Source organism: Pristiophorus japonicus, chromosome 13 (assembly GCF_044704955.1).
Source record: "Pristiophorus japonicus isolate sPriJap1 chromosome 13, sPriJap1.hap1, whole genome shotgun sequence".
Taxonomy (NCBI): domain Eukaryota; kingdom Metazoa; phylum Chordata; class Chondrichthyes; family Pristiophoridae; genus Pristiophorus; species Pristiophorus japonicus.
In genome coordinates, this window is record NC_091989.1 from 133,493,816 (window position 1) to 133,505,903 (window position 12,088).

Below are 12,088 nucleotides of genomic sequence, written 5' to 3' on the forward strand. Positions count from 1 at the left end.
TATCATTTAGATTATACTGCCTCTCCATATTGTTTCTCCCAAAGTGTATCACTTCACATTTATCTGCATTAAATTGCATCAGTCGTGGGTCTGCCCATTTCACCAGTCTGTTTATGTCCTCCTGAAATCTGTTACTATCCTGCTCACTATTTATTATGTTGCCAAGTTTTGTACCATCCACAAACTTCAAAATTGTACTCTCTATACCCAACTCCAGATTATTAATGTATAACAACAAGAAAAGCAATGGTTCCAATAGCGACCCCTGGGGGACACCACTGCATACTTCACTCCAGTCAATAAAAATCACTTGTTCACCACTACTCTCTGGGCAAATGAAAGATATTCAAAAGATAACATACTTTTGGTCCCAAATACAGCAAGAAATAAACAATAACATTACCATATCTGGGTCCTCTTTTCTCTAAAGACCATATAAAATTTAAAATTAAAAATGGAAAAGGAGATCTCTCAGGATCTGGATTGACAATAAATTGAACCTATCGCATCAATGCTCGGTGGCAGTGAATAAAGCAAAGCAGATGTTGCGATCTATCAAAAGGTCAATCTTCTGCTGAAATAGTGAGGTAATTCTGCCACTTTATAAATCATTGGTGCCATTGAACTTAACATACTGTGTATAGTTCTGGTTGCCACAGTACAAAATGGATATTGCAGTTATTGAAAGGATGCACAAAGAGAGCAACCAGAATGATTGAGGGGATGGAAGGACTGAATAGAGGAGCATTTGGGCATTTCCTTACTGGAAAAGAGAAGGTTGAGGTGATACGATTGCTGTTTTAGGATTGTAAAAGGACTGTATAATAAACCATGACAAGCTATTTCACCTTGTCCAGAACAGTAGAACCAAAGGACATGGCCTGTGCTTGAAGGGGGATAAATTCAGAAATAATCTATGGAAACAATATTTCAGTGAGTGGTCAATCTATGGAACAGGCTCTAGGGAGGAAGCAGTTAGTATTGATTCATTCAAATGTAAATTAGATAGATTTCTTTCTAAAAATAACATTTTGGAATATCGTAGATGGGTAATTTAAGACATGACATGTGTGGTAAGCTTGGAGGAACAGGTGACATTGGAACCATGGTTCCCAAAGCTCTCCATTATCATTGTATCATGGTAGAATGCAAACTAAATGGATCTTGGCCTTTTTTCATCCAGCAATTCCTATGAATTATTTATATTTTAAATATTGCTATTACCCTAAACATAGTTATAACCATTTCTTCAAAGAGAAAACTGAGGATGAGAGCTTAAATTGATAACAGATGTTATATTCTAGTTAGTATGGAGTCTCAAATCTTGTAACAGAATTTCTAAAATCCACTAAGAAAAATACCTACTTGGGTAGTACAGGCTTTGCAAAACTGCTTGATTTTTCCAGCAGTTATATCAATGTCATCATAACACTCTTTGCATTCATAAAGTGCAAGGCCTCCACAGATACGACAGTCTCTGGGTGCTAAAATATAAGACAAAATTATCAGCAAGTTGTACTATACTTTAAACTGTTTTGATATAAATTACATTTAATTATAAAATACTTTTAATGTTTCATTACTCTCCAAAATAATGCATACAAAATGTTATATCCACACATTTATTTCTGTTAAACAACAGGGAATTTGATTGAGGAATAATGTGCCTGCAACAATGTCTTCCAAGTTTTTGAGTCAGTAATTGATTAGCCTGTCCTAGGATTCTATACACTACTTGAGTAACAGGGGAAAAAAAACAGAATATCACCACCCTCCTCCAAAAGCTCAATCAGTAAGTATCCAAAATACTGAATGATACAGGCCAGCTTTCAGGTTCCAGATTTGTATTGTGTGTTGAGTGAATTAATTTCAGTTGGATTGATGGTGAAAGCATTATAACTTTCTTCAGTCCACCTGGGCTCGGGAGGGAGAAAAAATACAAATCACCAAGGGCCACGCGCAGACATTAGGCTCGACAGCAAATGGTGGGCGAGTCACAATTTCTTATAGCTCAACGCAAAAGAAAAGCCATCCTCTGCCTTGTGTGAGTAATGACACATCTCCGGCTCCAGCTCCATTAACCTCTCGGCTATATCTGGTAGTAAGCAACCTTTGCATCCTATTGGTGTGATCTTCTCCAGCTGGAGTACTGTGTCCAGTTCTGGTCACCACATTACAGGACAGATGTGACTGCACTGGAAAGAGTGCAGAGGAGATTTACAATAATGTTGCCTGAACTGGAGAATTTTAGGAAAGATGGGAAATGCTGAGTCTGGTTTTTTTGGAACAGAGGAGGCTGAGGGGTGACCTGATTGAAGTGTATAATGTTATGAGGGGCCTGGATAGAGTGGATAGGAAGGAACTGTTTCCCTTGGCAAATGGGTCAACAAACAGGGGACATAGATTTAAAGTAATAGATTTAGAGGAGACAGGAGGGGAAATTTCTTCACCCAGAGGGTGGTGGGGCTCTGGAACTCACTGCCTGAAAGGGTGGTAGAGGCAGAAACCCTCATCGCATTTAAAAAATACTTGCATGTGCACTTAAAGGGCCCAAGTTTCGAGCCGCGTCTAGAACGGCGCAGTCCCGACCTGGACGCCCGTTTTTCGCGCCACAAAGTGCGCCTAAAAAAAACCTCCAGATTCTCCAGCTCCCTGCAGGTCATTTGCAGCTCGGCGCAGCACAGCAAGAGCAGTAGGGGGCGGAGCCAGGTCCCTGCACTGAAAACAGTGCCGGGACCTCTGCACATGCGCTACACAGTGGGCGTGCAAGTGCAGTAGCTCCAGACACCCAAAACTGTGTGGGAGGGGCCGAAGCACGCAGCCCCTAGCCCTGGCCGAATGGCCTCACTGGGGCTGCGTGAATAAGGCTCCTCCCACGGCCAGCTCTTGCTTCCTCCCGACCCGACTCGACTCCCGCTTCCCACCTCCGGACCGGACCAGACACCGACCAGACTCCCGCTTCCCCCCGCCCCCGGACCCGACACGACTCCCGCTCCCCCCCCCCCCCCCCGGACTGGATCCGACCTGACCTCCCCCGACCCGAACCGAACCGATCTCCCTCCCACCACGCCCCCCAACCCGCGCTCCCCCCGACCCGACCCAACGCCACCTACCTGTAAATCTGGTGCTGGGGACGGGCCCTGCCTGAAGTCTCGGGCCCGGCCCATTCAGCCTCCCACCCGCTTCTCCTTTTCCCGCCACCCCCCCCCCCCGCCAATCTCCCTCCCCCTCCTCCCCCATTCCTCCCCCCTTCTCCCCCATCCCTCCCCCCTTCTCCCCCATCCCCTCGCTGTCAGAAACACAGACACTGACAGACAGAGAATGAGAGAGAGACACACAGACAGACAGAGAGATAGAGACACTGACAGAGACACACTAGGGGGGAGGGGGGGGGAGGGCATCCCAGCACGCTGTTGGAGGGCTCCCGGCTCTGCAGTCGGTAAGTAGAAAATGTTTTATTTATTGATTTTTTTTTTAAAAAGTATTTCTTATTAATTTTTTTTAATTGATTTATTGGTTGATTTATTGATGTATTTATCATTTATTATTGATGATGGCTCTTTATTTGTAAAACTGAAGTGTTTAATGTTTGTAAACTTCCCTTTAAACCCCCCCCCCCCCCAATTCCCTACGCTTGATTTGTAACCTATGCCTGATTTTCTAAAGTGTAGACAAGGTTTTTTCGAGCGTACAAAAATCTTCACTTACTCCATTCTAAGTTAGTTTGGAGTAAGTTTTCACTGACGAAACTTTGAAAACAGGCATAAGTGGCCAAACACGCCCCCTTTTGAAAAAATAATTCTGTTCCAAAGTGAAACTGTGCCTAACTGACTGGAACTGGAGCAAACTAAATGACGAGAATTCCGATTTCTAAGATACTCTGTTCTACACCAGTTGCTCCTAAAAATCAGGAGCAAATCATGTCGAAACTTGGGGCCAAAGTGCCGTAACCTACAGGGCTACGGACCAAGAGCTGAAAAGTGGGATTAGGCTGGATCTTGGTCGGCCGGCGCAGACACGATGGGCCGGAATGGCCTCCTTCTGTGCTGTAAATTTCTATGATTCTATTATGTTCCCAGATGTACTTTCCATTCTTCTGACTCTAGACTATTTGTCCTGTGTCTTCTGCTCCACCACTGGGGCAGATTTCCAGCTACTTTGGTATTCTCTCCTAAAACTGCTTTGTTTCACTATCTTTTTCTTCTGCCTACAAAAGCTTCTTAAAATCCTTTAATCGTAGCTTGGGAAGTGCTTTGAGACATTGTTATGCGAGGAGTGCTCCACGAGTGCTAGCTGTTGTTGTGGAATAGCCTGCCAACAATCTTGTACGCTTACAGATGAAGGAGAGCCATTTAGGAGAAACACCAAGCAGCTGTCAGCACAGTCATTATCTTCTGAAGATGAAAAAGTTAAGTAAAGTACTTCTGTTTCATTTAATGTTACAAATACCAGAAAGGGATGTTGTTGTATTAGTTCATTTTAACAAAAACTACAGTTTCAGACATTTTGTCTCAGCTACCATGGTTGTGGAAAAGCCATTGGTTTTCTCAATAAACCATGACAAACGTACCAAACATGCCTTAAGGGATCAATCTTGGAAGGCAGCAATACAAGATGCTCAAACCTGCGAGTAGAAATTGACCATCAGGTCATTTCAATTGAGGTGGGAAAACAGGGATTCCAAATTAGAAGAATTTGTAACCTACTGAGTAATCACCAGAAAAGATTTTGAGTTTCAGGAATTTTCATCTGAAGAACATTGATTTAAAGGAATCTGCACTGTACTATAATTGGGCTCCTTGCGAAGTTGTACGCCCTCAAGTGGCTTGTTAGCTATATTGCAGCTGAACCTTTGGTTATGAAGCTGTGAAAATTCTTATCTTTGTTTGCCTAGAACCAGTAATCCTGTGTTCAAATTTTTATCAACAAGATCTCAAAACCTGTTGGACAACAAATATAAAATACTAGAGCATCCACAACCAGATCCAAGTGGAAAAAACCAACAACGAAAGGCAGCAATTCAGTAGCAGGGAATGGTCGCAGACCAGCAAGTCTAAGCGATAAAATCAATGTTAAAAAGTTTAAGTTTTGTCGCTAAGGGAGGGGGTAACTTGTGTGAAATGGAAAGTTTAATAGTAGTTATGGAAATTTTCATTACCCTGAATGAAAATGTAAGTGACAGACACATAGGATTGCTCAGGTTCCAATTAATTTAGAGAGACAAGAAGCAGAAACGGCACAAGTAATTGCACATTATTTACTATACTGTGGTGGTGCTGATGAGTGCGAATTGTTCAAGATTGGCGCAATAACCCTAGGTATCTATTTCTTAATAAACTGGACATCAAAAGACTGCAAATAGAATATCAAAGTTGGTTGAGGAGACTAAATTATGTAAGGATGGATATCATTCAAAGGGATTTACAGGCTTGGCATCTGGGTAAGGAAGTGACGAATGTTACTCATTGCTGTTCATTCAAGGTAATGCATACAGGTGTGTGCTAAAACACAAAGGGCTGGATTTTCATTCGATTGCGACTGGGTTTCTGCCACTTTTTGACCCTCCGTGGCAAAAAACAGGGCGGTCAGCTGTTTTTCGTCCGGGCGTGATCCTCGGGTCGGTTTTTGCGGTGGTGCTTAGTAGCACCGCCGGGGAGAGCTGCGCCGGGTGTGCAACAGCTCACATTGGGACACCGGCACCAGCTTCGTCAATCACCTGACCCCCACACCGCGAAACACCCCCCCCCCCCCCCCGATGACTGCCAGGGAAAACAGTGGTGCAGCTCTGCCGGCGGAGGTAACTTGGATAAATAGCAGAAAAGGCAAGTTCCAGTTTTTATTTTTTTATATTTTTGCAGCAATGTGTGGTAAGGGTGTTGGCAATGTTTTTTGAAAGTTTGAGAATTTTTTTTTGTTTTCTCTTTTCCAAGGCCTCTCTCGGAGCACTCCCGGCCCTGTACTAAAGTTGGCAAGGATCCAGTTTTTGCGCCGCAAAACTAGTACAACGCCTCCCTTTGCACTAGGCCCAAATGACAAAAGTTGCTCCACAAAGCGCAAACATCAATCAGGCGGTAATTTTCCCGCCCCGAAAACTGCAAAGCCGAAAAACCAGCCCAATAATTGTACTCAATGTGGATAAAACCATACAACCAAAGTACAGAACTGCACGAAACAAAGCTGTAGCCTCATGTTCAGAAGTACAGCAGTTTTCTCTTCAGAAATGTGATTCCAAGCAGCCAAGCTATCATGTATTGGAAAATGCTACAAACTAAACATTGTAATGACTCAGTCAGTTAAAAGTGCTTTAATGACCATGCTTATTCATAGCTTACACCCCACCCCTCAAAAAGGAGTTGTAATTTACTCAAGTTTACATGAAATGTAGCATATTCAGTAGCTAGAGTCGTTTGAGAAGAAACTCCTGACTGCAGAACAGAAAGAGATCAGGGTAGACAGGCTCTGATTTAAAAAACAGGAAAAGCTGAATGGGCCAAATAGACTTCTTTTCCTAGGCTCTTAATAGTAACAGTGAAAGAAGCAGAGAGTTCTCAAAGCATTTAGAAGTACACTAAATGTTACTTACTGTCTTCTAATAAATCTGTGATATCCAATTCCAAAGATGGAAATATCTTATTGAACATCTTGAAGTCTTTTCCAAATCGAGGCATCTGAACTATGAGACATGAGGGCGCCTTAAACAAAAATTGAACAATCACAGGATTTTGGTTATTCATGTGTGTTAAATTCCAAATTAACTACAAGCTCAAAATAAACTTTCAAGGTGTTATATAGTTTGTAACAAGGGTGTTTAAATGAGAGCTTATGTACTGTAGTTTAACAAGATCGGTTATATCATACACCTATGTAGTCAGGTTCTCCCAACACTTGCTATTTCCTCAGTTCAGTATCTACAAATCTACAGTATTTTGGATTTATTTTTAGTAAAAAAAGAAAAGTAAATTCAAGTAGTGATACTGGTTTTTCTCTAATTCAAAAAGACAAATGCCCAATGCAGTTTTCCCTGTTAACACACAGAATGCTTGATGATTATTTCCACAAGGTAGACAACTCCTGTCTACTTACATGATGAACTATGACCTCAATATGAATAAACACTTTGTCCTCTAAAATGATCAGCTCCTTATCAAAAACTGTTTCTACACTATGCAAGATCCTTGATGGCACTGCCAGCTCCCTATCATCTTCCCAGCTACTGGCTTTGTTGAAACCCCAATAGATTTAACTTCAGATTCCAGTTGCTTGCATGACACCCATTGTGTCAGGTGCCCATGTTGCTGGCATGGGTTTTGCCTAGTTTAAATGCAGCTCAAATGTCGTAGTGTATCAATGTAAAGTTAGGCTTTTCCATGTTTGATAAGGCAGATGCAATCAAGTAAATCCAAAACTAAAGCCTAATCTTATAAATAATGAAATCCAATCAACAAAACTAAACAAAGAGCTTTGCAGTTTACTCAGATGAACATTTTAAGTTCCATACATCCAAATTACAAATGAAATTTTGTAGTCATGCAGCTTTGAGAGGTTCATTTAAATGTTTCGTACCTCAGCAAATTTAAGGTCACTGGTAATAAAGGACCATTCAAGTAATTGCTGAATTGTTGGGACGCCAACATTTTCATTTTTATCCATGAATATTTGGTAAAAGAAACAGTCTTGTACTTTTTGTCCTGCTGACCTGTTTTGAAACAAATTTTCAAAAGCAATGATTGACAAAAATGAATCACTTTTGCCCACCCAATGGTTTAGTCAGTAAATATAGCACTGAGAAATATAAATCAAGATGATTGCTGATCCAATCCTCAGTCCCTGCTGAGTTAGCATGATAGCACATATTAGTATCCGTGTACTGCATGGGCAGCTGGCGATTCTTGATCTAGCTGGAATTACTCACATGATCTTCAAGGGAAGCCATAATCCAACTCTAATCTGTACAGTTGAAGAGGCCAACATTTACTGTGCAGGTTTCCCCCACTGCTTGTGGAATGAGTCACCACTTCAAGGCAAGACAAAATAAGGTGGTGATATCCAAATATTTCCACATACTATTCATAAGAATAATTTCAGAAGATCCATTTTTTTGGCAAGATAATGTGTTAATCAAAATGCCATACAGGCAGAATCTCTAAGATTATATAAGTATAAACAAGGCCAATTAATTATGGTATGCATTGACTCAATGTGTTTTGTTTAATTTCTCAGGATGTGGGCAACACTGGTAAGGTTTCATTGATTGCCCATCCCTAGTTACCCAGAGAAGGTGGTGTTGGCATTTTCATACTGCTGCAGTCCTTCCACTGATGGGGCACCCACGATGGTGTTAAATCTGGAATTTCAGGATTCTAACCCAGCAATGAAGAAAGAATAGTGATACACGTCCAGGTCAGGATGATGTGTGACTTCGAGGTGACAGTCTTCCCCTGGCAATGCTGCTCTTGTCCTTCTTGGTGTTAAGCCACAGGGCTAAGGAGGTGCTGTGACAAGTTGCTGTAGTGCATTCTGTAGATAGTATATACTGCAACCACATTGTACTGGTAGTTGAGAGGGTGGATATGGCGTTCAGTGGCACAGGCGTTGTACAATAATTGAACTGCTTTATTCTGATGCTGGCAAGCTTAAGTATTGTTGCAACTGCCCCCATTCAGACAACTGATGGGTATTCCATCACACTTTAGACCTATGCTGAGTCAATGGGGGAAAGAGGGTCAGGAGATGAGTCAATCATTGCAGAATACTCAGCACCTGCCCTGCTCATGTAGCCATTTTGTTGATGTAGCTGGTCCAGTTAAGTTTCTGGTCAATGGTGAGCCCCCCCACCACCTCTCCAAAGATGTTGATGGTGGTGCTGCTGAAGGTTAGAAGGATATAGGTTTCTTGTGTTGCAGAAGACACTCGGTCACTCTACTGTCAGCCCATCATGTATAGTTGGTAGATGTAGCACAGTCAGTCAGAATGGATTTAATAGCTCTATACTTAGAAATGTTCTTCCATACATTCTTTGCTGATTATAAAAATGGTGTTCCAATCTAGTGTTAGTCAGATTACATTTTTTTTTTGCTATATGTCAAAGATCTAGGTAAATCAGTTGGGATCAAAAACTAATTAAAATTAACGTTTTCTTTGCTTAACAAGTACTGAAATGATCGCTTAACAGCAAATGATCTACCTAACAGTTTTGTCATTGTTTTAAACATTGTCAGTTTGGCTTAGAGGTAGCACTCTTGTCTCTGAATCAGAGAGTCATGAATAAAGGGTCCCATGGGCATATAATCTAGGCTGATACTTCAGTGCAATACCCAGTCGAGGTGCCTTCTTTTTGGTGAAATTTTCAGGTGAAATTAAAAGATTGCATGGCGCTTTTTGAAGAAGAGCAGGGAATTATAGCCAACATTCATCTCTCAACCAGCATCACCAAAACAGATTAACTGGCCAATCAATTTATTTGCCATGCACAAATTGGCTGCCACATTTGACTACATAATAAGTCACAATGCTTCAATAAAATTTTGAGGACATGAAAACACTATATAAATGCAAGTTGTTTCTCTTTTTATGATGACATCTGTAGGACAGAAAGCTTTCAATCGCAAAGCTACTGTCTTGACCACATGCAAATGATCAAATCTCTGATTGCGGTTTTCCATTTCAGTGTTCATCAGCCCAAGATGTTTTAGCCCATACACTTCAAATGGTGGGCGAGTGAGTTCAGAAGCAGAAAACTCTGACCATTTAGTATTTACAATATAAGTCTTCAGTTAGTGCTGATAAAAGTTTGCTTACCTGATCTTCAATAAAGGTTCTACCTTTAATATATGATGAAACAATATGTTGAGAAATTCTTCTGGATCTATAAAAACACAAATTTTGAAAAACTGACTAGCTAGACAAACAAATATAAAGGTTCAAAAACTAGCATTTTAATTGGCATTATAGAACATTTTCTACATTTATCCAATGTTTTGTAAATTTCATCAACTGTGAATAAAATATATTCTCTACTATCTACTTGAGATATAAATAAACAGAAATTCAGTAAGTACCCATCAGTGTTTACCCATTTCCATTTAAACCTGTCAAGTCAAAATGATCACTGCTTGAAATGGTCTTGATGACTCTTGAAATCACCATCTAAGGCATAAATCAAAATGGATCCCTCATGGACTGGATGGGGCAGTCTGTATACTGCTACAGCTTTAGTTCAAATCTAATCTGGACTCAGATGGATTTAAACTTCAAATATCTCAACCCAGCTCTTAGTGACTAAAGCCACAGCACGAAACTGAAGAGTTACAATGGTACAATAGGAGATACTCAGATGGAGGTTAAGGCACAATGTTGGGGACAAATTATGTGAGTTTTACTATACACCAGGCCATATTGACTGGAACATGTTGGTCACGGAGACTGGTGCAAAAGATGTTCTTTAAGCACTAATTTAATGATCTCTCGGTTGAAAAACTGAGAAAAGGAAGTTCATAAATAGTTGTGAATAAGGAACATATACATGAATACTTTTCAAAGATATTGGGCCCAAATTTGGCCAGGACAGATTTCTGGCACACTGCTTTTGTAGAACTCCAAGGGCGCCAAAAATCTTCGGGCCGAGTTTGGCCACTCCTCAGTCTCTCCTCGATGGTGACAACTGGATTCGGGAGCGGAGCCAGGTCACGACGCTGAAAACTGTGCCGGGATCTCTGCACATGCGCGCTAGAGTGTGCGCGCATGCACAGTAGCTCCTCGCCCCCAGAATCTGAGTTCTCTGCAGGCTGTGTGGGAGGGGCCGAAGCGTGCCGCCTCTATCCCTGGCCGAATGGGCTCCCTCATCGGCGGCCCGCTGCTTTGGTAGGACTTCTATTTTTTTTAAATTTATTATTGATTGATTGCTTATTACTTTGGTCTTGGTGCTTTAGGTGCAGGGTTCCTTCTATTTTTGTGTGTGTTAATGAATTGCTTATTACAAAGCACTAAACAAAGCACAAAAAGTAAGTCTTGGTGCTAGGTGCAGGTCCTCTCAGCTTCCTTGTATTTTTTATTTGTTATTTAATGCTTATTTTTGTGCTTTGTTTAGTGCTTGGTGCTTGAGAATGTACTTACCTGCACTGATTTCTTAACTCTCCCAAGGAGTTTCTGTGCGGCCACAAGTGGCCACATACGCTGGCCTAAGTTAGTTTGGATCAACTATTAGCTGTCCAAACTGGCTTAAATGGCCAAAACAGGCATAGGTGGCTGCTAACACCTCCTTTTGGGAAAAAAAACTAATTAAAAAAAAATCCTAACTAACTCACTTACTGACGCAAATTGAATGTGGAGAATGGGGATTTTTAAAGATACTCCAGAAAAATCAAGTTGCTCCAAAAAAAACGGAGCAACTCCTGGCCAAATTTGGGCCCAGGTTTCCCCAGGAGTTGCTCCGTTTTTTTTGGAGCATCTTAAAAATCACAATTCTGTCCATTTAATTTGCTCCAGTGTAAGTGAGTTAGTTAAGATTTTTTTTTAAAGTTTTTTTTTCCAAAAAGGGGTGTTACCAGCCACTTAGGCCTGTTTTGGCCATTTAAGCAAGTTTAGACAGCTAAAAATTATTCCAAACTAACTTAGGCCAGCGTATGTGGCCACTTGTGTCCACACAGAAAAACCTTGGTGAGTTAAGAAATCAGCGTAGATAGCCAGAGATGGGGTCGGCTGGGGGGGGGGGGGGGGGGGGGGGTGCGGAGGGAAGTGAGAGGACCTTGCAAAGCACTAAATACCTTCACAACAGCATAAAGGAGCATAAATACATTTAAAGCACTAAGCATTAAACAGAGCACAAAAATAAGCATTCAATAATAAAAAAAAAATACAAGGAAGCTGAATGGACCTGCATCTAGCACCAAGACTAACAAAGCACTAAACAAAGCACAAAAAGTAATAAGCAATTAATTAACAAATAAAAGAATAGAAGGAACCCTGCACCTAAAGCACCAAGACCAAAGTAATAAACAATCAATCGATAAATAATAAAAAATAGAAGTCCTACCTTAGGGAATGCAGCAAGCCGCCGATGAGGGAGCCCATTTGGCCAGGGCTAGGGGCA

The 12,088-nt window shown here is 41.2% G+C and overlaps 1 protein-coding gene across 1 annotated transcript in view; it reads right to left on the reverse strand.

Annotated features, from left to right (window-relative positions):
• Positions 1–12,088, reverse strand: part of cyld (cylindromatosis (turban tumor syndrome)) — a 66,050-nt gene that overhangs the window by 8,697 nt on the left and 45,265 nt on the right. The window contains exons 11-14 of the mRNA XM_070898023.1: positions 9,799–9,865; positions 7,564–7,696; positions 6,584–6,692; positions 1,366–1,484 (exon numbers count right to left, since the gene is read on the reverse strand). Of these exons, the coding sequence (XP_070754124.1) occupies positions 1,366–1,484; positions 6,584–6,692; positions 7,564–7,696; positions 9,799–9,865 (428 nt within the window). The remainder of the gene's footprint in view (positions 1–1,365; positions 1,485–6,583; positions 6,693–7,563; positions 7,697–9,798; positions 9,866–12,088) is intronic.